This window comes from Vanrija pseudolonga, chromosome 5 (assembly GCF_020906515.1).
Source record: "Vanrija pseudolonga chromosome 5, complete sequence".
NCBI classification, from domain to species: domain Eukaryota; kingdom Fungi; phylum Basidiomycota; class Tremellomycetes; order Trichosporonales; family Trichosporonaceae; genus Vanrija; species Vanrija pseudolonga.
In genome coordinates, this window is record NC_085853.1 from 2,005,751 (window position 1) to 2,028,951 (window position 23,201).

A 23,201-nucleotide genomic window follows, 5' to 3' on the forward strand; every position below is an offset into this window, starting at 1 on the left:
TCCCCTCGGCGCTGTTCAACTTATATATCTGAGCCTTTGCATCGATGCCCCGCTCAAACCAACCCCACTCACCCACTGACAATGAGCTACGAACCCGACAAGAAGGATAACACCAGCATCGCAGTGAGCGAGGCCGGCGATGACCACCTGGCCGTGCACCTCCCTGCGTCTCTGCAGAACCTGAGCGAAGAGGAACGCGCGGCGCTGGCCAAGAGCGGCACGCGCAAGGTCGACCTGATGCTCCTCCCCTGCTTGACACTACTCTACCTCCTCAACTTCCTCGACCGTCAGAGTAAGTACATCGTCCAGCACCGCTCACACGACAGACCTCTCGTCTGCCAAAATCGCAGGCATTTCAAAGAGTCTACACCTCACGACCCAGCAGTACGCGACCGCCGTCGCCGTACTCTTCGCGGGCTACGTCGCGCTCCAGATCCCGTCCAACATGATTGCGAGTAAAGTCCGCCTGCCAGGACTGTACATCTGTGTCAACGCAGGCTTGTGGGGCATTGTGTCGGCGTGCACGGCCGCAGTACACGACCACGTCGGACTGTCGGTATGCCGCGCGATGCTCGGAGCCGTTGAGGCGGCGTTCTTCCCCGGCGCCATCTTCCTCGTCTCCCTCTTCTACACCCGCAGGGAAATGGCCTTCCGCGCCGCTGCGTTCTACACGGGCTCGCAGATCGGTAACGCGTTCGGCGGTCTCTTCGCCATCGGCATCCTCAAGCTCGACGGGAAGCACGGACTCGAAGGCTGGCGGTGGCTGTTCATCGTCGAGGGCGCGATGACCCTTGGGGGTGGGTGTGTGCGAGTTTCCTCGCTGACGACAGTGGCCGTTCTGTGCGGGTTTATCATTCCTAACCGCCCCGAAAGTGTCCGCTGGCTCACGCCTGTGGAGCGCGACATGCTACTCTGGCGCCTCGAGTCTGACCACGGAACCAAGGACGAGAATGACGAGGTGTCGATTGGACGGGCGCTCAAGATGGCCGTGCTCGACGTGGGTTATCGTACGAGGCTCTTCTAACCCCACAGCCCAAGACCTGGCTCATGGCCCTCACGCTCCAGTTCGCCTTCATCGCCGCGACCGTCACCAACTTCTTCCCGATCGTGGTCGCCGGGCTGGGCTTTGACCGCACCACGACCCTGGCCATCACCGCCCCGCCGTACATCCTCTGCGCTATTGGTCTGCTCGTGAACGGATGGAGCAGTGACAGGCTGCACAACCGGTCGTACCACATCGCCGTCCCGATGTGCTTCACGCTCGTGGGCAACATCATCGCCGTGTCAACGACCAAGATCGCGCCGCGGTACTTTGCCATGTGTCTCCTCCCAGTCGGCTTCTACTGCGCGTCGACCATCATCCTCAGCTGGATCGGCGCCAACATCACCGGCCCGAGCTCGAAGCGGGCAATCACGCTCGCGCTCGTCAACGCGCTCGCGCAGATCCCGAATATCTGGAGCTCATACCTGTACTACTCGCCCCCGCGTTTCATCCCCGCGTTCATGGTCGACCTCGTCGCGTGCGCCCTCGCCATCGCCATGGCTCTACTGACCCGGTGGTACTTTGTGCGCGAGAATAAGAAGATGGACGAGGGGAAGGACTTGGGCAAGTACGGCCCGAGCGAGGTGCAGCTGGCCGCCGGGTACAGGTATCAGTTGTAGGAGTGTGCGTCGTTATTTAGTTATGCTACGTTGTGTTGCTCTGAGGAAGCCGGATAGGGGCGAGTTGTCGCCCAAACACGGCCTGTTCAACTGCCACCTGCGCGCCACACCACCAAGAAGGCCGCCCTGTGACCACCAACAGTGGTGGGTATGCATCCCCTCACCCACAAAACCCCTCCGCGGATCTGCACCCCCACCCCTACACCATGCATGCATGCATAGCCCCAATCACCAAACACACCCAACCACACCCACGCCCAGCCAAATGCAGCGCACCTAACTGGTCCGCCACAATCCGGTATCCCCGAAAAATGCTCCCGTCAGTGTTCCGGCCCTCACCGCTGCGTGCACTCAACGACAACGATAGCGACAACGACTTCGACATCGTCGTCGACCAGCACAACAACAACACCAGACACCATGTCGGGCCTCCAGCGGACAATCAACCACGCGCGCAAGGTCGGCTTCAAGGAGTGGTTCCGCATGATGACGTGGGTTTGGTTTGCTGGCGAGCGGACGGGACGGACAGCAACTGACCACTCGGCGCAGGTACATCGGCGACGCCAAGTACGGTACCCACGGTGCGTATGCTCGGGCATATCGAGGGCAGGGATGGGAGGGGGAGGAGGTGTCGCGGGTGCGATCTGCGAGGCGACGGTGGTAGGCGGGGACGGAGTGGACGGACGACTGGCGATGGACATCGGGACGGACACTACGGCACGGATTCAAGCGACGACGTTGGCGCGACGACGACGAGGGCTGGGTGTCGGCGACGGACGGTCGCCTACACGGAGCACGAGTCGGCGCAGAAGCGGTGCGCGCGTGCAGAGTGGCAGACTCTCCGCGGAGTCGAGTGCCAGCCGACGTCGCGAGCTGTTGCCCACCGACCCTCGTCTCCGTTGGTTCCTCCGATGGACGTGGTTCTGCTACGCCGACCTTGTCTCCGTCTGCCATCGCGCTGGTTCCGGTCCTCGAATGTGTGGCCTGCCTCCGTCTCCGTCGTTACCCCGTTCCTCGCCGCCCAAGCGGTTGTCTCGGTGCAATGGCCTGGCTGGGCGAGGAACAGAACAAGCACCGGCGAGGCACGGAGCCTCTGTGCCAGTGTTCCGTTGCTCCATGCCTTCATGTGCGCCTTCGTGGGCGTCGGCGCGACAAGCGTTCTCACCACGCTTGGGGCGCGACGCGGGCCGGCATACCTCTGTGTGCGCGTATCCACGGGGGCCGCGCGCATCGCAGCTCGTCTCCCCTCCCCACGCTCTTCTCCATCCTACTAGCCCCACTCGCACACCCGCTAACCCACCCAGTCGGCACCGACCAGTTCGGCAACCGCTACTTCCAGCAGTACGACGCGCGCGAGGAGCTCCCCGGCCGCCAGCGCTGGGTCGACTACGCCCAGGACGACTTCAATGCGTCCCAGGTGCCCCGCGGCTGGGCCTCGTGGCTCGCCCACACCCGCCTCGACCCCCCACCCGAGGACCCCATCTACCAGGCCAGCAAGCAGAAGTGGGAGACGCCTTATGTTGAGAACCTGTGAGTTGGTGCCGAGGGACCGACGATGTGTGGTGGGGCTAGAGGTCGGGCCGTAATCGTCGGCGGTGTTTGTCGGGCTTGTCAATCCCGGACGTGCATGTGGGTGGTGGAGATTGGCGGGGAGATCGGCGCGCTGTTCCAGACGTCAGCCGTCGATGGCCGACGAGCGGTCCCAGCGGCAAGTGCGCGACAAGTGCCGTCGGCCACGCGATGAGGTCAGACGAGCGTCTGGAGCTCCAGCTGCGTATGTCCCCCCACCAAACAACAAAGAGCAGCCTTGCCTCGGTCTGTCCCGATAAGCCCAGCTGTCGCCAGGACCCGCCGCGATTCGGCAGGCGTCGGCACCTGCTCCACTTCCTTCTCTAAATAGCCGCACCCATTCACCCACCACAACAACAAGACTTGCCACCACTGACACTTTACAGGACCGGCACTCGCGGCCGCTTCATCACGTACTCGACGCAGGCCCCCAAGTCGGAGGCGTGGAAGCCCGAGGTCAAGCCCCGCGCATAGATGGTCGCGTGGGCGTAGTGTAGACGATTATCAATGCATCGGGTTCGGCAGTGTGCGGGGTTGTGAGGTGAGGGGGGAGCGGTGACGTCTAGAAGGGAGAGGTTCGGCGGTGACGTCGTTGGGTGTGGTGCATATGTTGGCGGGGGGATTTTCGAGGAATGGGCGGCGCATGCACACACGCCCATGGGCCATGGGCGCTTGAGGGGCACACATTCCGGGCAAGAGGACGAGGACGACGTAGGGCCCAGCACAAGCACGCTGCGTACGTTGTAGACCGTCGGATGGGGCCGTAGTAGAGGGAGGGCCGAGGGCCGGCGGGCGACGGGTGGGTGTGTGGTGGTCATGTCATGATCAACAGCCAAGGATGTCAGGGGTGGCGGCCGGTGGGTGCCAAGGGTTGGTTGGGTGGTTCGGGTGTCAGCGGCGCGGTGCGGCGCCACCCAACTCGTCAGCGCGTGCAGGAGCGTCACGATGCGCGGCTGCGCGGGGAGCAGCGGCAGCGGCGAGTTGTTACAGAGTTTAGGCAGGAGTGGTGCTACTACGGTGGCCGTGACGGCGGGCGGCCAACCAGCCAGTCAGTGTGGCAGTGGTCTGTGACGTCACTGGCTGTAAAAAGTTGTCCGGGGTGAAGTAGCCAGAGCGGTGCTGTGCACTGCGTCACTGGCTGCCTGGCTGCTGCCAAACAAGCCAAGTATTTAATACTGACCTGAAACTTCGTCTCCACTCTTTTTCCATCCCAACAAAGCATCCACCACCACCATGCCTCTTAGTAAGTGGTGCACGCGTGCCCAATCGCGGCGAGCACGAGTAGGGGGAGGAGAACAAGCACGGCGGTGTGGCGGGATCTACGCGCGACCGCGGATCCTCGGCCTCCCTCGGCTTGGGTGGCCACTTCACATACTGACCTCGCAGCGTGCGGTGACATCTTCAAGATCATCCTTGGTGAGTCTGCCTGCTGATAGCTGGACAGAGCTGACCCCGCAGCGATCATCCTCCCGGTAAGCCCCGCGCTCGGCGACGACCGGGCCCGACCCCACCAGAGCCTTACTGACCCCACCCCCAGCCTCTGGGTGTTTTCCTCGAGCGCGGCTGCGGTGTCGACCTCCTCATCAACATCCTCCTTACCTGCTTGGGCTACATTCCCGGTGTGAGTCGCGTGTGGGGGCGCAGGACGGAGTGTGGCGGTCCCACCCCCGGGGGTCCTCCCACTCCCGCCACCCACCCTCCTCCTTCGGCCAACCAACTGACCATCTCTTCAGATCATCCACGCTCTCGTGAGTGCCTTTCCCCGATTTTCCGATTTTCAGCTGACCTTTCAAGTACATTATAGTCAAGTACTAGCGAGGCAGCGACATCCTGGGCAGTCGCTGCCTCTTAACGGCCCACCGTACACCTATATTAATGACTCGTGTGTGAAACAGAGTGAAGAGTATGCCGATGCAGTCTGTTCATGAACGTGGGCGTGGGCTGGCGCGCTGGCCCAGCTAGCGTGGCGCTGGCACGCTGCTATGGTAGCTCGTGTCTACGCATAGTCTCGCGCACTGGCGCAAATGCCAAGAATTAATTCACAGCGGCGCGCAACGCGCAAACATCCCGTTCGGGGGATGTTCAATGGGTGGGTCGATGCCTGCTCCCCGTCCCTGGGCCAGGCGGAATGTGTCACAGTGGCAAACGGCCTTGGCAGTGCCACGTGCTGTCGTCGGGGTGCGTAGCCACCTGCTGGTGTCCTGTCTGCCACATACCGCGCCACTGACGCTCGAGCACTGCCTAGAACAGCAACACACAAGCAGAAATAGGCAGGTGTACGAGAGGGATCTGGGCGGGGCAGGTGGCTAGGCCGCCCCACGGAGTGAGTTGGTTGGGTATCAATCACATGGCCCGGCCGAGGGGGGTGGCTGGCGCCCCGGCGTCTGCTGCACCTGGTTCCGTGGAACAGATCTGGGGTTGGTACGCCGCGCCGAGTCGCACGCCGAGTGATCGTCGTGCCGCGTACGTGTATACGAATGGCATGGAGGCGGCACTGCGGCACTGCATGCGATCGATTGAGGGGACGCAACGCAACACAACACCACGCTGCGGGCGTGTCACGCGACATTGTCGACGGCAACGACGGGTGTCTCGGAGGCGATGATGCTGCGCACAGCGCGCACCTACAATGCTACTAGGATAGCCTTGAATGGCTCCACGACTCCTCTCCCACGTCCCCACGTCCCGGGGACTGCACAGCGGGAGCACCTGATACAGGATAGGAGGGACCTTATCGTGGCGTGTGGCGCTCGCTGGCTCGTGATAGAGATACGCGGTGTTTGTAGTCTGTGGGCTAGTCACCGTTTGGCGCGTCGAGGACTCTCGACCAACTGGCGCTTGTTTCTTCCCCTCCCCACTCGCCACTTGCGACTGTGCCAGGTCTGCTCACTCAGACAGTCCTAGCCCATCCCCACTCGCGTCGCCGAACCACCCACGAGCCCACCGCACGGAGGTCGGCACCCCGACTAAACCGTTTCACTCAACCTCGCTTCGCTTCGCCACATCCGGCCCCGGGTAAGCTTTACCCGGGCATACATACCCTGCCACTAATCCTAATCAAACCTCCTGCCCCGCCTAAATGGCGATTACTATTATTATGTATCGCAATCGCTCATCATCGGCGGCCTTGGCACTCGCTCCTCGGCCCGAAGCACCACCTCCGTCTCAAGCGAGGCGAGGTGACACGCACGCCGCGCATGGTGTTCACGGGCTCCGCGCACACCTCACCCCACCCCCGCGCACGCCCCGTTCTTCTCGGCCTGCACCTCGGTCCCTCTTTACCCCGGCCAACCGGGGACGTGCCGACCGAGCAATCTGAGCAAGCGTGATATATCCTTTTTTTTCTGAAGTCGAGCTCACTCATCTTCCATCTCACCTGCTCCCTCCCACTCGCTCCCCACACAAACTAACTCACACTCGCTCACAACCATGACAATCTACACGTCGCACTGGGACGCGCCGGCCCTCCCCGAGACGTCCATCTTCACGTACCTCTTCCCCGACAGCGCGGCCGACTCGCCGCTCGAGCGCTTCGACCCCGCGCTCCCCGCGTTCATCTCGCCCCTCACCGACACGACCGTGTCCCGTGCCCAGCTCAAAGAGAACGCCCTCCGCCTCGCGTCGGGCCTCCGCAAGCTCGGCCTGAAAAAGTACGACACGGCCTGCGTGTGGGGCGCCAACTCTCTCCCGTGGATCAGCGCCGTGTTCGGCCTCATCGCCGCCGGCGTGACCGTCACCCCGGCCAATGTCGCCTAGTGAGTCGATGTGGCATGAGACACTTGGCACACTCACTAACGCTCGTGCTAGCGAGTCCCATGAAATCGCCCACCAGATCAACGACTCGGGCGCGAGCCTCCTGTTCGTCGACCCCGCAAACCTCATCACCTTCGAGAAGGCCAAGCCGAACCTGAGGAACATCTTCCCCGCCTCGCGCATCGTCCTCCTCTGCCGCACCGAGGACAAGCCCGAGATCTCGCCCTACAAGTCGGTGTACGAGCTCTTTGGCGATGTCGCGCCTGCTGAGCGCTTCGTCGGCCAGGACGCCATCAACTCGGCCGCATGGCTCTGCTACTCATCCGGCACGACCGGCCTCCCCAAGGGCGTCGTGACCACCCACCACAACCTCACCAGCCAGCTCCAGGCGCTCAACGTCATGCACGAGCCACTCAAGAGCGGTGAGGACTCGGTGCTCGGTATCCTCCCCCTCTCGCACATCTTTGGTGCCATCATTGTCCTCCTCCAGCCCATCACCGTCGGTGTCCCCGTCATCGTCCTCCCCAAGTTTGAGGAGGTGTCGGTGTACAGTGCTATCCAGAAGGTGAGGAAGAATCGAGAGTTCCGCTGACATTGCAGTACAAGATCACTTACTCCCTCGTCGTCCCTCCCATCCTCATCGTCATGCTCCACTCGCAGATCTCCAAGAACTACGACCTGTCGTCGCTCAAGGCGCTGTTGTCCGGCGCCGCCCCGCTCTCCAAGGAGCTCTGCACAGAGTTCAAGAAGCGCTACCCCGACTTCAAGCTCGCCCAGGGCTACGGCATGACCGAGACGTCGCCCGTTATCATGAGCATGACGGCTGCCGACGGCGCCGCCCACGAGGGCCAGTGTGGCCGCCTCATCCCGACTTGGGAGGCGCGCCTCGTCAAGGAGGACGGCGAGAATGCCAGCAAGCCTGGCGAGTCGGGCGAGCTCTGGGTTCGCGGCCCCAGCACGATGAAGGGCTACCACAACAACACGGAGGCCAACGACAAGTCGTTTGCCGAGGGGCGGTGGTTCAAGACTGGCGACGTGTTGACAAGGACCGAGGACGGCTGGTACCAGGTCGTCGACCGTGTCAAGGAGCTCATCAAGTACAAGGGCTTCCAGGTGCCGCCCGCCGAGCTCGAGGCGCTCCTGCTCACCAACCCTGACGTGGTCGACGTCGGTGTCATTGGCGTCTGGGACGAGTCGCAGGCGACCGAGCTGCCGCGCGCGTACGTCGTCGCCAACCCGCGCCTGGGCCTCAAGCCGGACGGCTACGCAAAGTTTACGCGTGACATTGGCGCATGGGTCGCTGCGCGTGTCGCCCCGCAGAAGAAGCTGCGCGGCGGCGTGGTCGTCATCGCCGCCATCCCCAAGTCGCCCTCAGGCAAGATCCTGCGCAAGGACCTGCGCAAGCGCGCCGAGGAGGAGATCAAGGCCGCGGGCGGTCTCAAGACCGACTCGAGGTTGTAAGAGTAGACTGTAGTTATAGAGCAGATCTTGGACCGATTGCATGCTAGCAGCGACGTCGCCCCGTCTATTGATACCTTGCCTCCCCGCCGCCGTCTATTCTTACCTCACACCACATGCGACAACCCTGTCCAGTCCACTGTCCATCGGTCCGACACTGGTCCGAACAAGCACAGACCATTCGCCGTCGCGCGCAGGGCCCGGTCACGAGCATAGATCTATGGGCACTGGTGGTGCCCCGACGAGCTGCGCGCAGGACGAGAGGGAGTGAGCGGCGGGCGACGATCCTCTTGGCGTTGCACGATCTCCGATAAATGTCCAGATCGGCGTGCGTCGTCGCGTCTAGGTCAATACCCCGCATGGTGCACGCGACGCGACGCTCCATTGCATGCGCACTAAAATATAATCACTAGAAGAGACACTGGACAGCACACTATTACAACCAGAGGGGAGGCCGACGAGCCGAGACCAGAGAACCGAGGCAGAAACCCATAACCCATGACCGACGAGAACCAACAATCTACCGAGCACAACCAAAGGCACCCTCCTATCCCTTGGCGTTTGCGGCCGCCTGTGCGGCCTTCTCCTCTGCCTTCTTCTTCTTCCTGAGCATCTTCATGTGCACGAGGCCCTGTGGGGTTGGTCAGCAGGGTTCCACCCAGACAACGACGACCACACTCACACAGGCATTGCACAGTGTCCTCGGGCCAAGCGGTCCACGACGCCATTCAGGCGTCTCGGTCGCGCCGCACCCACGGCAGTAGGTCGCTGGCCGCTCCTTCTCGCCGCCGTTGGACGCCCTGGCGCGCTTGGGCTCGGGGGCGCCGCCTGACGGACGGCTCGCGGCGGCCCTCATGGGGCCTCCGGCGGGGGCGACCTGTATCCTTCCTGACAGATAGTCGGCGGCCGAGTTGGCGCAGTCGACGATGGAGCGGTACGGCTGTCCCGAGGCGGAGGGGCCTTGGTGATCGGCAGGACGGATGTGAGGGATCGCAGCTTGGATGTGCCTGTATGCGAGGAGTGCCTAAGAAGATCAACCGTGTTAGCGGAGAGATCGTCGGATCGACAGCGTGGGTTCTTTCTCACCTGGGCAAACTCTTGGGGGCCGACGTGACCGAGGTCATTGCGCTGCCAAGGATCTGTTGCTGGCTCGCCTGTGGGGAACGGGGTAGCGTAGGGCTGGGCGGGGTAGTGGGGGTTGTAGGCGTTGAAGTCGGGGAAGTTGGATCCCAGGCCGGTGGGGTAGATGGACGTCATGCTGGGGTAGCCTGTGGGTTGAAGACCAGGGGGAGCGTACTGGTCCTGCTGATAGGTTGACTGCTGCTGCATTATATAGCTCGACGACGAAGGTGTCTGGTCGACGGCGGCGTCGTCACGGTCGTTCCCGGAAAAGTCGGGCCGTCGAGGGGAGAGTCGCTTGACCTCTTCGGAAAGGGAGGACGTTTGCCACAGGTTTGAAGTGTCGCCCTCGGCGGAGTGTAAGGGTTCGAGCTTGATGTCTGGCCAGCCGTTGAGCTGGGACGAGGTGGTCCACTCGGGTGGCGAGCTCACTGGCGGGGGAGTCACGGGTGAGAGCGAGAAGTAGGAGCGCTCAGAGGAAGGTGTGACGTGCGGGGGCTGCTGGAGCGAGTCGTGTGTTGTCCAGTCGAAGGATGGCGAGTGCCAGCCGCTTTCGTACGAGGGTGGTTGGAGCGTGTATGTGAACGCCGAGGGGGCGGGTTGTGAAGAAGAAGAAGAAGTAGGAGGAGACGACGACGAGCAAGTCTGAGTCATGGAGGAGAGGGAGACGGCGAGGCGTGCGTACTTTGGGTGCGCGTGCGGCGCGCGGCGCGGGGTGGGTGAGACGGACGGCTGTTGCCAGGCCGGGACGGACTATGCCGAGCAGGCTGTGCGGCGTAGCGGCGTTGATGCGGATAAGACTTGTTAGGGAAAGTCCCAGGAGTCCGGTTCTGCAGGAGTTAATTATGGGCGAGACGGAGAGAGAGGGAGGTGGGGGGTGGGAGAAAGAAGACTTACGGCGGGGAGGGGGGGAGGGGGGGGGGGGGGGGGGTCGCTCAGGTACAGCAATGACGAAGTGGGAGGGGGAGTGGAAGGAAGGAGCGGTGGACGGAGGGGGGGAAGGGTCAAACTCGCGGGGTGAGGGCGGGTTCGACGGACAGCGTTTTAACGAACAGCTGGGGAGGTGTGTGATAGGTTTATTGTTCTCAACGCAGAGAACGAGGAGGACGACGAGCAGTGGAGAGGGGTCCGTGTGTAGGTGTGGGTGTGGGTGGTGGTTGTTCTATGGTGGCTGGCTGGCTGCAGCTGGCGGGGCAAAGTCTCAGAGCTACTCAAAGGCGGTGACGATCCAAGCGCCGCCTTCGAGGTGGTGGTTATATCTGTGTCCTGTTGTTGGCCAGCCAGTCGAGCGAGAGCAAGGTGACCCAAGCAGCAGCAGCCGGCAGCAGGTGCATTGCAACAAATCCCCTCATCTCGTCCTCGTCCTCCTCAGGCAGCAAGCAGGCAGCGGCGGCGGCGGCGGTTGTGACGACTGCTGCGCAATTCGACAACTAGCTATGTCGCACTCCCTCTCACTTCTGATGCGCCTCCCTCCCACCCTCCCTCTGCCCCTCTGGCCCTCTGGCCCCGCGCGCATCGCGTCACAATCTCTTCTCTGGCCCCGGTACTCGAGCCTGTGGAGACTGTAGGTGTCCCTTTGGCATTCCCTGGGTGGGTGGGTTGGCTGGAAGGAGGCAGCTGGCAAGGCTGCTGGGCAACAGCAGCTGGACCAGGCCAGCTGGACATTTGGAAGGACGGCAGCTGCGAGGTGTTGTGCAGCTGCTCGGCTCCTCTCCTTCCTTCCGCCCCCCTGCCATGAGCCTCGCTGCCCACCCACTGTACCCCTTCTGGGGGCTTTACGCCATTCAAGCACAGCGCAGCAGCAGTATACTCCGAACAAAGTGTCAGGCATCAGACGCCAGAGACGCCAGCAGCCACCCACGCCCAGGGCCCACCCCAGCATTCCCATTCCTCGGTCGCGGAACCTACCCTCGACGGCACAAGACTGAGAGAGTCTGGAACTTTTGGCATTTGCCCGACGACCGAAACATTTTCCATCAACTGTCCCTGGGCCGATTTGAATAAACAAGAAGTCGTCGTGGCGATTGAAAGATTTCGTAACAACAGGTGGGGGTCGCATTAAATAGCGGAAGTATAAAACACAATTAAACATAATCAATTTCAACGTAGGCGACAAGCCTTTGGGCGCCGCCATTTGGCCCTCATGGCCTAAACGCAGACACCGAACAAACCACGAGTTCCCAAGAATAAACACCACATTGGCCACAACACGACTGCGCACCACGGGCACCAAGGGCGGCGGCTCCTGTTGCCTCGGGGCCCACGGCATGCCCCTCGTTTCCGCTCCTGATTCTTCGGCAGTTCTCACGTCCCTCCTCACCCTCTCATGCCATGACACAACACACCTCACGAATGACACAAAACGCTCCAAGCCACTCACAGATCCCACATCTCACAGACCGGTGCAAACCTACTCCATCCAACCAGTGCTCGCTTGTCTGCGGATCTCCGTGTTTTATGTAAGCTGTGCGGCGTCGATCAGTTGTGTCTAGTCGGAAGCGGTGTTGTGGCGACGCCGGTGGCGATCTCGGCGTCGGGTTGGCTGGGGTTGTGCGAGTGGTGGGGTGGGTGCCTTCTGTGGTGAGTTTATGTGCCATCAGGCGCGCGTTCAAACCAACGCCATACCACGTCACTGTGAGCGAGACGATCCAGACCGCACCGCCACAATTACACCAGCCAAGAGACTGAGAAAGCATATCTGCATGAAAGAGGAAGGATAAGGAGGATATCCGCAGGCATGGCTGGGGATAAGACTGTCTTGGCAGAGCCGTTGATAATTCACATAGGTCCGTAGCGGTGCTGCTGACGCCAGAGGAGGCAGGCGCGTTGGCGCGAAAGACGCCGTGACATACCTAAGCCACAGCAGCGCCAGCGCGCGCCTCCGCCACGGCGTTCTCAACCCAACGCTTCCACTGAGCTTGGCGCTCGGCCAGCCGGTCCTGGGGCGGGGCGACGTGCTCGAACCAGCGTTTGATGCGTTCGGAACGCAGGCGCCACTCGGCGACTGCGTCACGCGTGTCGATAGTCGCGAGCGAGCGACGCGCCTGGGGCGGCACACGCTCGTTGAACGGCGACGCGCGGGGGCCAATCTCGTTGATGTCGGTGCCGGCGCACAGCGCGTTCCACTCGGCGGGCGGGACCTGCTTGCTAAACTCGTGCTGGCGGATGGTGACGGCGGCCATCTTGCCGACAGCGAGGTGCCAACCAATGTGGCAGTGCAGTGCCCAGACGCCAGGGTCGTCGAGCTTGATGCGGAGGAGCGCCCACGTGCCCGGCGTGATGGTGAGCGTGTCGCGGCGGATAGGGTTGTGGAGGTTAATGTTGGTGAGGGCCGGGATGTCCGCTGTTGTGAGGCTGCCGTTGCCGCGCGCGATGAGGTAGAACGGACGGCCATGCAGGTGGAAGGGGTGCGCGAGGGGCTGTGGGTCGAGGAGGTTGATCTTGGGTCAGCTTTCGCAACGAGAGTGCTATCACCCACGATGAGGTCGGCCGTGCCGTCGTTGTTAAAGGTCACCGAGGGGATGTTGGACGCGTTGAGCGCCCGGCCGGCGGCGAGCTCGGAGAAGAAGGGCGAGTTGATGTAGTTGCTGCGACTGTCAGCGAGCACACACCCCCAGCACTCACAGGTACGGCGTGTTGTTGAACGCGAGGGAGAGGTACGGCGCGCCCGTCTGCGGGTCGAGGAAGACGCCCGAGTGCGAGTCGAGCTGGGCAGCAGTGACCGTCTCGGCCGGTGCGTCCTCGGGCAGCGAGGGGACGAGGAGCGCGTCGTCAAAGTCGGTGCAGGGGGTCGTGTGTGGTTCCGCGAGGTCAGGCCACGGGCGGTGCACCGGGACAGCGGTGGACGCCTTGCCTGCGGCATCAGTGTAGCGCAGCACGCCGAAGCCTGCGAACGCGACCGAGGGGTTCTGGCAGTACGTGGCTGCGTTGACGCGGATGATGGCGGCCGTGTCCTGGCCCTGGTCGAGCGTGGCGATGACGCTGTACCGCTGCCCGTTGTTGACCGGCACCTCGTGCGTGGCGAACGGCTTGATCGGCGTCGAGTCGGCCTCGATGACCTGCAGGACATGGCTGTCGATCGACACACGCACCATTGCGTGTCCGCCGGGGTTGATGATGCGGAGGCGCACGCGCGAGCCGGCGGGCAGCGCAAGCTCGTACGGCGTCTTCTGGACACACGGCACACCCTGCTGTGTCGTGGTGCAGTCGACCTGGCCGACGCCGTTGACGATGATGGCGTCGGGCATGGCGACGACAGGCACGCCGCGGTAGCCGGCATGCACGTCCGAGATGCCGCTGATGATCGTCTCGCTCTGCGTGTCGTACCAGTCGCTCGCCCAGAGGATGTAGTCGGCGTCGTAGTCGCGCCCGAGGCGCAGCGGCGCGTCGCGCGAGTGGATGACGAGCCCGCCATACAGGCCGTCAGACATCGTGTTGCCATAGTGCGAGTGGTAGAAGTAGGTGCCGGCCGAGTCGGCAGTGAAGCGGTAGGTAAACGTCGCGCCGGGGCGGATGGGGCACTGCGTGAAGCCCGGCACGCCGTCCATGTAGTTTGTGCCGCGCTGCTCGAGCCCGTGCCAGTGGATGCTCTGCGGCGTGTCGATCGCGTTCGTGACGTGGATTTCGATCATCTCGCCCTCGAACGCCTCGATAGTCGGGCCGGGGAACAGGCCGTTGATCGTCGTCAGGCGGCGCAGGAAGCCGTCCGGGTCGCCGGCGGCGTACGTGATCGTAAAGTTGTAGCTGCGGACCGTGGGGCCGTGGCCGTTGCCGTGGGCGTTGGAGTTGTTGTCGTTGCAGTGGCCGTGGTCGCCGTGGTTCTTGTCACCGCCCTGGTCACCACCGCCACTGTGGTTCGGGTCACCGCCACTCTCGCCCCCGCCACCATAGGCGTCACCGTCGCGCTTGTCATAGCCCGCACAAGCACCAAGCGTGACGGCAAAGCTCGGCGCCGACGCCGTGAGGCTCGGCAGCGGCGGCTGGTCGACGGGCCAGAAGAGGCCGAGCGGGGGGTGCGGCGAAGGCGGGAGAGGGTCGATGTGGACCGGGCCGGGGGGGATCGGAACGGCGGGATACACCGAGGGGAGGGACGCCGTGCCGGCTGCGAGGGGCGGGGTGGGCGACTGGGCGTGCGCACCCGCCAGGAGCAGGAGGGTGGTGAGGAAGAGGCGCATCGTGCCGGTTGGCAAGGTGGGGTGAGGCATTTGTGTTTGTGCCGCGCCAGCACGACTTTATACACTCTTTCGGCTCGGCCTCGAGCCCCCCAAAGTCGCACGCAGCGCCGCCGGGGCACTGGCTTTACTCACTCCCACGGAGGTGAGGAGTGCATGTGTAAGGCTGCTCGCTCAGCAAAGGCGATGTCTGTGTGTGTGTGCGTGCGTGTGGGCGTGGACGAGAACCTGTCCGGATGTCCGTGCGGATTGTCTCGAGATCGATGGTGGACGGACGGGGACTGGGAGTGTCGTCGCTGGTCGTGGCGGTGACGCTCTGCCCCTACTTCCCCTGTCTTGTGTTGCGTTATCTCGCGCGTCCGCGTCCGCACAGACGGGGGATTTGAATGGGTAAGGTGTCCGTCTCAGGGGTGGGTGGACGTTGATGAGGACGATGGGTAGGGGAGAGGAGGGCCTGCGCCGGGAAGGGGGCCGGGGTGGGGTACATTCGTGAAGCGTGGATGAAGAAGCGGAGACACGATCGCCGCTGGGCGCTGGCGCGCGCGTGCACAGGGGACGACACGACACGGTCAGTGTCGCGCAGCAGCACGATGCATACCACCCTTTGATTGACCGACGAGGCGGCGAGCGCGACGCGAGCGGTCGCGAAGAACGTGGTGCGCGAGCGAGCGTGCCTCGGGCAGGCGGCGAGTGAGCGAGTGAGTGAGTGGCACAGTGGCAGACAGACGACGACGCGACCGTGGCGGCGGGGACGGGCCGGCACCGGGCATAACCCCTGCGATATGGAGCGGCGAGCGGGCATGGCGGGCACTTGGCGTCTATTTGAGGCGCCTGCTCGGGGATAATTCAGCAGATAAGAAGAGGTAGATACGTGTCCCCTGCCGCTGCTGCCGCAGAATATGGCAGTCGTTAGTGCCCGCCGCAGAATACAGTTAATTAGTGCCCGCGCCGCGAGCGACCAACTTTACAGTTTGCTAGTTAGTGCCCGTTACGCGACTGCCTGCCGCCAGCGAGCAGTCGGAGGTCCGGACATCGGCCAGCCAGTGAGCCAGCCAGCGAGCGATGAAGCGACGGCGAGCGAGCGGCGCCCGCGCCCGTGCCCGCCACTGGGCCATGGGCTCCGCGGATGCGTGTGCTTTGGCGGCGTGTTGCTCGACTCGGCTAGCTACAGTAGAGGGGTTGGTTCATTAGACGCGCACACGTGCTGCGGATGGCACCGCCCAAATGGCGCACTACAGCGTGGCGGCGCGTTCCTACCTGCCTACCTGCCTGCCACTGGCGGGGCCACTGAATGCCCAGCCTATGCATACACACACACAACAACAGATGCCGCTTCGCCTCAGGCGAAACTACGACCTCGACCGGACCACCTCGCCCTCGCCCCGCGCGGCGCGTAGCGCGCGCTCAAGGCTGGCGATCCGTCCGTACAGGCTCCCAGCCGCCGCCCGCGCCGCCGCGCGCTCCTGGTCAAGCAGGCGCAGCGTGCCGCCCAGCTGGGCGTGCAGCTTGTCCGCGACCGCCTGGGCACGGACAGCGCGCGCGTCGGCTGCGTCCAGCACGGCGTGGAGGGCGGCGCGTTCGGCAGCGCAGCGCGCGCAAGCGGCGCCGAGCTCTGCGCAGCCGGGCGGGGTAGTCGAGCTTGCCTGCGCGGCCCCGGCCTCGGGCACCATCCTGTCGTTGCTGTACAGCGTGATACGCAGCGATGCGACCGCGTCGTCGTCGTCAGACGGTGGCGCCGAGCTGCTGCTGCGTATCAGTTTCCCGCCCAGCGCCCGCCCGCCCGGGCAACTCACGTGCTGTCGTCGTCGTCATCATAGCTCGTGTCAGTGGCGGTGCTAAGGCTCGGCGCGTCGTCGCTTGTCGCCACACTCGACAAAGGGCTCGGCGCGTCGTCGTCGTCGTCATCTTCGCTGGTGGCCACGCTCGACGGGCTGGGAGCGGTTTCGCGCCAGTCGTCGTGGTCATCGCTGACACGACGTGACTTGCGGCGGTGCAGCTTGTCCTCGTCGTCGTCGTCGTCGTCGTCGTCGGCTGAAGGCGACTTTCGCCGCAGCGTGCTGTTGCCCGGCGTCGTCGCCGCCGGTCCGTGCCACCACGCCGACGGCACGTGCGCGTGTGCAACGGCGGCATGCGGCTTCTCCGCGTCCCGCGACAGCACCTGCAGCCACGCTACGGTCGTTTCCTTCTTCTTCTTCTTCGTCTCGGTACGCATGCCGATTGTGTCTTGTTGTTGTGGCGCGGGTGGCGGGCGGTGTCACTCCGCGGGTGGGCGGTGCGAGGCGAAGAAGCGGCGTTGTTGTCGTCCTCGTCACGAGCTCGGCAGGCCGTGCGGGATGAGGTATGCAGAGGCAGCGGGCGGGAGGCTCTACGCTGGAACTGCAGCTGCTTTCAAGTCGCGTCGAGTGGGGTCACGTCAGTTGGCGTCTGTTGTTGTTGGCTGGAGGCAGGCGACAACAGATGTGTCAGTCGCCATTTATCCCTCGTCCTCGTCCTCGCCCGCGTCCTCGCCTCGTCACCTCCAGCTCGCCCACGCACACTGCGCACAACGCTCACGCTCACGCATCACGCACCACGCACCGCCTAGCCCTCTATGGCCTCGGCCTGGACCGACCTGGGTACGCATTGTGTCAGGGCGGTAGACAGCACAGACCTGTACCACCAATGTTCTCCCCAACGCGCCGAGTGCCACAAAGACTGCTTCTTCGACGCCACGCTCACACGGCCAGTGCTCGAACTGTTTTCACTCGGTCAGTGCTGCAGGCCAGCCTGGCCATTGCAAAGCGTGCACTCTCACCCCGGCCAGGGTGGGTTGGGTCCACAACCACCGGCACCATCCCCAGCCCCGTCGCACCACGCCCAGTCGCACAACAGATGTCATCGGATACGAATCTTTACAATCAAATCGAGTCTCACGTCATGTTTGCTTCGGACATGTCGCGTCGCGTCGCACTGCGCGCGCGCTCGCGCCTCAGAACCCGTCCTCAGTCTCGCTCGCCGTCTCGTCGACAAAGTCGTAGTCGTCGGCGAGGTCGTCCTCGACAGCCTCGGTCGCAGGAGTGGCAGGCGTGTGCACCGGCTCGACGTGCTCAACCTCGTCGACGTCAACGTCCGAGAACGAAAAGTTGGAGTGAACCTCGTCGTCGTCGACGGTTGAAGGAGCGACAGAGCTCAGGCGCTCGCTCAGCTCGGCAGCAGAAGGGGCAGGCGAGCGAGAAGCATCCTTGGGAGTGGGGAGGTAGAACGAGTCTCCAGTGTGCTGCACCGGAGTAGGGGCCTCTGGAAGGATGAACGAAGACGACTGGAGCGAGCTCTCGCCCGAGTTGGTCGCCTCGACGTTGATTCTAACGCGCAGAGGCTGGCCGTACTGGACGCCGTTGGCATCCTCGACGCGCCAGAGCTCAATCACCTCCTTGCCGGGCATGTCGGGGACAACGAGCCCGTCGATCGACACGTTCATGTCCTCGCCATTGACAACAGCCGACGAGGCAAACTTGACGTTCGAGGCCGACCCGTTGCCGAGAAGACCGTCCGTCTTGAGCACAAGGCGCAGCTGGTCAAAGTCAAAGTCGGAGCCGTCGGCAAAGTGACGAACAGTCCAGGTCTTGGTGAATTCGGCTCCAGCAGGGAGCGTCGTGGCCGCGGGAATGGTCGCGTGGCGGACCCACGCAAAGACATCACCGGGGCTGGCCGGGGCCTTGGGAGTAGCGACAGCGGCAGCAGCAATGACGCTGGCGATCGGGTCGTGACGCTCCTCGCGCGTCTCAGTCTTGGGGGCAGCCGAAGCGATGATCTTGGCGATCGGGTCCTCGCGCTTGGTCACGGGAGGCTCAAGCGACTCGTACGCCGGTGTCACCTCAGTCACCTTGGTCAGCTCCGGCTCGACCGGAGGCTCAAGCGCGTCGAACTGGACCGGTGCCTTGCCCTTGCCCTTGGAGATGGGGGCCTCGGTAGGAGGCTCGAGAGCGTCATAGGGGGGAAGCGAGCTGGCACGGTCGACACGGGCACGAGCGACGACAACAGGAGGAGCAGGAACCTCGTAGGGGGGCTCGAGCGACTCGACAGCAGCAATCGGCACGGTTGGCACAGTGACGGGCGCCGCCACCTTCTGCTCCATGACAGGGGGCGACACGGGGAAGGCGCCAACAAGCTTCGGGGTGGCAAGGCGCTCCGGCGCAGCAGTAGGCGCAATGGGGGCCTGCAGCTTAGGAATCTCCTCGTCGTCGACAATCGACGAAGGCTTGGGGGGCGTGGGGCCACGCGAGACAAGGTAGCCACCGCGGACACGGACCTTGGGCTGGTTCATGTTGCTCATCGACTGAACGAGGGCGTCCAGCGCCTGAGCGTACTCGCCACCGCGCTGCTTCCAGTCATCGGTGGTCACGTTGCGAACGTCGCGGATGCTGCCAGCGCGACTCGACTCGCCCTGGGTGGCGGCAGTAGGCTCGGTGCGAGTAGACGAACGCTTGGCCGAGGGAGCCTTACGGTCGCGGTTAGATACGCGGTATCGAACAGACTCGTCCTTGCGCTCGCTCACAGGGTCAAAGGTCGACTGAACCTTTACGTGCAGAGGCGTCTTGGTCTTGAGCATGGGGTGCGTCTCGGGGTGCACAGCCACAGGAGCCGACTCGCACTTCTCGCAGAGGTCATAGTCGGGGCAGTCGGGGTGCATGCACTTGAAGCGCGGGCCACGGATGGTCACGTTGCAGCCGTCACAGATGACGAATGGGTGGTTGACATTGTAGCGAGCGTCCCACGAAGGGCTCGTGACGTAGTCGGTCGGCTTGTGAAGCTTGACAAAGCTGTGGCCCGGGTGCGTGTTGTCGACAGATTTGGCACACGTGCTGCAGCAGTCCCAGTCAGGGCAGTTGAGGCACTTCCAACGAACACCAATAATCGTCTGCGAGCAGAGATCGCAGGTGGCGGGGTGAGGGGTCGAGCGGTGCGAGGGGCGCTGCGACTCGGCACCGCTGGTGGTGAACTTGATGCGCTCCTCGAGTCCACGGTGGAGCATGGTCCGGAACGTGTGCGTTGCCGGGTGCAGGTCGGACGTGTGAAGGAGTGGCAGGCACGAGCCACACAGGTCGTAGTCGGGGCACTGCTCGCACTTGTAGCGCATGCCACGGATACCGGTAAGGCACCCATCGCAAGTAATGTGCTTGTGACGGAAGCCGCCCTTTCCGAGCTTCCCAGCGGGCTTGGCCTCCTTGTCCTTGGGCGAGGCGTCCTCGGCCTTGGAGGTGGCGGGCTGGGCCTCGGAGGGCACGGCAACAAAGGCGCCGGGGATACGAGCCTCTGGGGCGTCCTCGGCGTTGGCGGCACCCGTGGCCTCGGCAGCCGGGGTAGGAGCAATGCGGGCCGCAAAGCCATCGAGGGTCTCCACAAGCTGGCCCTGGAAGTGAACGAGGAAGCGGTCCAGAATGGCGCCAATCTCGCGCGCAGGGGCAGTCTCACCGGCCGTGTGGAGGATCTCGCGAACGCTCTGCAGACCAGCAGTACCGACGGGAGGGCGCTGAGGGCGAGGGAATCCGGGAGGAGGGCCAGGGGGCGGCGCCCACGTGTGGCGGTGGTGGTGACGGTGCCCGTGGTGGTGGTGGTGGCGTGACGAGTTGCGGAGCACTGTCTCGAGGGGCGGGAACGCCGAGGTGTCGACATCGCTGTTCTCAATCTGCCATGCAGCAAGTTCCTGGTCGGTCTCTTGGAGGCTGCGCATGTCGTCAAGCTCCTTGTTGTCCGCCCACTGGCGGAAGGTGACACCGTCGCGCGAGTCACTCAGGTCCTCGACGATAAGACGCTTGTTGGTGCGAGCCTCGCGGAGCTTCTCCTCGAGGGGCGGGATGGTACGGCGCTTCTCCTCGACGCGGTCCGACCAGAACGAGACGCCGAGCTCGTCGCCCTCCTTGCGACAGTTCTCGAGCTTGTCCTCGAGCGAGATGAGGATCTGGTGGTGGTGGCAGAGGTCGTTCTCCAATGCGTGGATACGGCCGTCGAGCTCGCGGCTCTCGATCTGCATGGAGCCAGCGCGGTGGAAGTCGTGAATCTCCGAAAGACGGGGGTCGGACGACAGGAGGACAGTAAAGACCAGCATGGGGTTGGGGAACCCGTTCACGCGGAGGAACGGTTGCTGGGCAAGCTCGTATCTGTGTGGCCAAGGATTGTCCATTGCACAGTGGAGCATAAGGTTCGGCCGAATGAGGAATGATGGGAGGGAATTCGTCAGCGTGTGTTGCATGCGCTGAGTTGTCTGTCGTTGTCTCGGCAACCCCAGACGATCACTTACTCGGCAGAGTCACAGACGTGCTGCTTGAACTTGATACGCGACGGCTTAGAGTCGTCGGGGAAGAAGAGAACGTTGACCCAGAAGGGGTGGGCGGTCGAGGGAAGGTCGAAGATGGCGCGAAGCTGTGGTGGTGTAAGTGTGGTTCTGGAGGTGGCGAGCGAGGGGCGGCGGCGGGGCGGTGCATGCTGCCTCAAACAACATGTGCGCGGACGCGTCACGCGGTGGAGCGCGCGTTGCGTGTGCGAGTGCAAGTAGGGACGGGGCGGGATGGTGACCACTGGCGGCGTCGTCGCGTCGGCCGCAGTTGCCCCGGCGCAGTTGCCACCGGCCAGTCGCCGCCAAGACGTCCTACTCACCTTCTCTTGGACCTCCTCGTACGGGGGGAAGCCGCGCGCGTCAAAGCTGAGACGGCGCGTCTCGTCGCGCAGCGTGGCCTTGATGACGACCATGACTGGTCGTTTGTTGCTTGGGTTGGTTGACGCTTCGTCACCGCCTTATCAAGGGCGGGGTTGTGGAGAGCGATGACTCGGGGGGGGGGGGGGGTTGGGTGACTTGCTGGTGTTGAGCCAGCTGTGGGGAAGGACAGTGACGCTGCAAGCAGCTGCAACGAGGGGTGACTGCGTTGCAATAGGTGATTGAAAGAGAGTGGAAGAGGGGAAGAGGAGGAGGGGGGAAGATAAATGGTGGTGGGAGAGGAGGAGCGGCGACTGATGGAACGGCGAGGCAGTGATGGTGGTGGTTGGGAGGATTGTTTAAAGCGGCAGGGCGTCAATGACGCCGACGACGCGCAACTCGTCAGTGTTGGTGCCATTTGGGCGGCCGAATCCGGCGCGAGCCAACATTACGCCATATACGCCACTTTGGACCACCTGATTACAACAGCGCGCGGCCTAGTTGTATTACATTCTCTGGGCTTCCAAGCTACAACAATGCAAGAATGCTGACATGCGCTTGACAAGTGTATAAGTGGGTGACAGTGCCATGGACGTTTCTGTCGTCTTCGCTCGGTCTTGGTTGTGAACGCGTAACCGTCAATCCATCACTCGGCTGCACGCCCGGCTGCACTCGATTGATGGAACTGGGCCAGGTGGCGATTTAGTGGTCATAACTCTCAGGGTCTGCCACGTGTCCAGAACCAAATGATTCATAGTAAAGGGTCACCCTGGCTAGTAGAGTGGCCCACCTTCGGCTACAATCTCAACCGTAATGCAGAAGCAGCCGCGCGGTGTGCACTCGCGATTAGAGCGGCCGAGAGGGGGCAGCAATTGGACGTAGATTGATGGATTACAATGGGTTCACAAACTGGTCAAACTAGGACGCGCGTCTTCCGCATTCTGCACGTCTGCACGGCCAAGCACCCTGCCCTCTGATGATGATTATCGGTGACCCTGTCGTCCCTTGCTGGGGACAGCGGATCCCTCCTTACGGGCCCGGTCTGTGCACACGAGGCGCGTGCAGATGCAACAGATCGCTGGGTGGAGAAACTTCTGTGATAACCGCATCGCACACTGCTGCCCTCTGCGCCACCTCTGTCACGACAACGACGACGACGACAACGATGATGATGCGTGGTATGTGGTATGGGCTGCGCGTGATTCGTCGCTGCTCTACTCGTCTGTCGCCATGTAGCATTCCGCGATCCGCTAGTGCGTCGGCTGGTCTGCCTGCATGCCTGCCGCCCCCGCCTTTACTTCAACCGGCCAGTCGCCGGTGGCCCAAAAGCTACGACGAGATTTCTGGTTGAAACCTACAGGGCTAGAGAGACAAGGACGGCGGACAATACAGCCGACTGTGCCTGACGCGCGCTCTCGTGACTCGTGACTCGCCGCTCGTCTTGGGGGGCTAGCTCTCTGCCTGGGGTCACGAGCTCACAAGCCCACCTTCCTTTACATGCAGAGTGAGCGAGTGCAAGCCCACAGACATAGGTGTAGACGCCAGTGGTAGATCAAGGCGCGCGCCCCCCGCGGCAAAATACGTCAGGAGGGCAAAGGCAAACCAGACGACGAGGCCAAGGCATCGTCACAAGCTCAAGCTGAGGTGCAGTCAAAGGGAGGCAGTTGACCGAGTCTGCGTGCGATTGCACCAGGAGAACTAGCATTCCCAGTCCCGCCCTCATTCCGACAGGGCCGAGCGAGCGAGCCAGCAACGCAGCAGCGCGGCGTAGGACAGGAGTAGCAGCGGGTGACACACTC

General features: G+C 63.3%; 7 protein-coding genes across 7 annotated transcripts; 3 read left to right on the forward strand and 4 right to left on the reverse strand.

Annotated features, from left to right (window-relative positions):
- The first annotated feature begins 67 nt into the window (after positions 1-67).
- SPAC1002.16c_3 (putative transporterc) lies at positions 68-1,840 on the forward strand. Its single transcript, XM_062773984.1, has 4 exons — positions 68-292; positions 327-797; positions 831-997; positions 1,033-1,840. Exons 1-4 carry the CDS (start codon positions 82-84, stop codon positions 1,660-1,662), a joined length of 1,479 nt encoding a protein of 492 aa, XP_062629968.1. The 5' UTR covers positions 68-81; the 3' UTR covers positions 1,663-1,840.
- Positions 1,841-2,047: 207 nt separating this feature from the next.
- Positions 2,048-3,756, forward strand: N7BM (NADH dehydrogenase [ubiquinone] 1 alpha subcomplex subunit N7BM). Its single transcript, XM_062773985.1, has 4 exons — positions 2,048-2,153; positions 2,212-2,243; positions 2,967-3,192; positions 3,618-3,756. Exons 1-4 carry the CDS (start codon positions 2,083-2,085, stop codon positions 3,703-3,705), a joined length of 417 nt encoding a protein of 138 aa, XP_062629969.1. The 5' UTR covers positions 2,048-2,082; the 3' UTR covers positions 3,706-3,756.
- A 2,848-nt stretch (positions 3,757-6,604) lies between these two features.
- 4CLL7 (4-coumarate--CoA ligase-like 7) lies at positions 6,605-8,510 on the forward strand. Its single transcript, XM_062773986.1, has 3 exons — positions 6,605-6,986; positions 7,039-7,549; positions 7,585-8,510. The coding sequence occupies exons 1-3, from the start codon at positions 6,661-6,663 to the stop codon at positions 8,443-8,445; spliced, it is 1,698 nt and encodes a 565-aa protein (XP_062629970.1). The 5' UTR covers positions 6,605-6,660; the 3' UTR covers positions 8,446-8,510.
- A 251-nt stretch (positions 8,511-8,761) lies between these two features.
- Positions 8,762-10,391, reverse strand: BRG1_0 (Biofilm regulator 1). Its single transcript, XM_062773987.1, has 3 exons — positions 9,529-10,391; positions 9,125-9,466; positions 8,762-9,073 (listed from the first exon to the last, which is right to left on the reverse strand). Exons 1-3 carry the CDS (start codon positions 10,213-10,215, stop codon positions 8,990-8,992), a joined length of 1,113 nt encoding a protein of 370 aa, XP_062629971.1. The 5' UTR covers positions 10,216-10,391; the 3' UTR covers positions 8,762-8,989.
- Positions 10,392-12,275: 1,884 nt separating this feature from the next.
- Positions 12,276-14,735, reverse strand: LAC2_1 (Laccase-2; the record flags this gene model as incomplete). Its single annotated transcript, XM_062773988.1, has 4 exons — positions 12,276-13,001; positions 13,040-13,148; positions 13,186-14,662; positions 14,699-14,735. 4 exons carry the CDS (start codon positions 14,733-14,735, stop codon positions 12,414-12,416), a joined length of 2,211 nt encoding a protein of 736 aa, XP_062629972.1. The 3' UTR covers positions 12,276-12,413.
- A 1,346-nt stretch (positions 14,736-16,081) lies between these two features.
- Positions 16,082-16,944, reverse strand: LOC62_05G007464 (uncharacterized protein; the record flags this gene model as incomplete). Its single annotated transcript, XM_062773989.1, has 2 exons — positions 16,082-16,475; positions 16,526-16,944. 2 exons carry the CDS (start codon positions 16,942-16,944, stop codon positions 16,082-16,084), a joined length of 813 nt encoding a protein of 270 aa, XP_062629973.1.
- A 648-nt stretch (positions 16,945-17,592) lies between these two features.
- On the reverse strand, positions 17,593-21,719 carry SPBP35G2.11c (ZZ-type zinc finger-containing protein). Its single transcript, XM_062773990.1, has 3 exons — positions 21,366-21,719; positions 21,010-21,131; positions 17,593-20,869 (listed from the first exon to the last, which is right to left on the reverse strand). The coding sequence occupies exons 1-3, from the start codon at positions 21,456-21,458 to the stop codon at positions 17,701-17,703; spliced, it is 3,384 nt and encodes a 1,127-aa protein (XP_062629974.1). The 5' UTR covers positions 21,459-21,719; the 3' UTR covers positions 17,593-17,700.
- Positions 21,720-23,201: the final 1,482 nt, after the last annotated feature.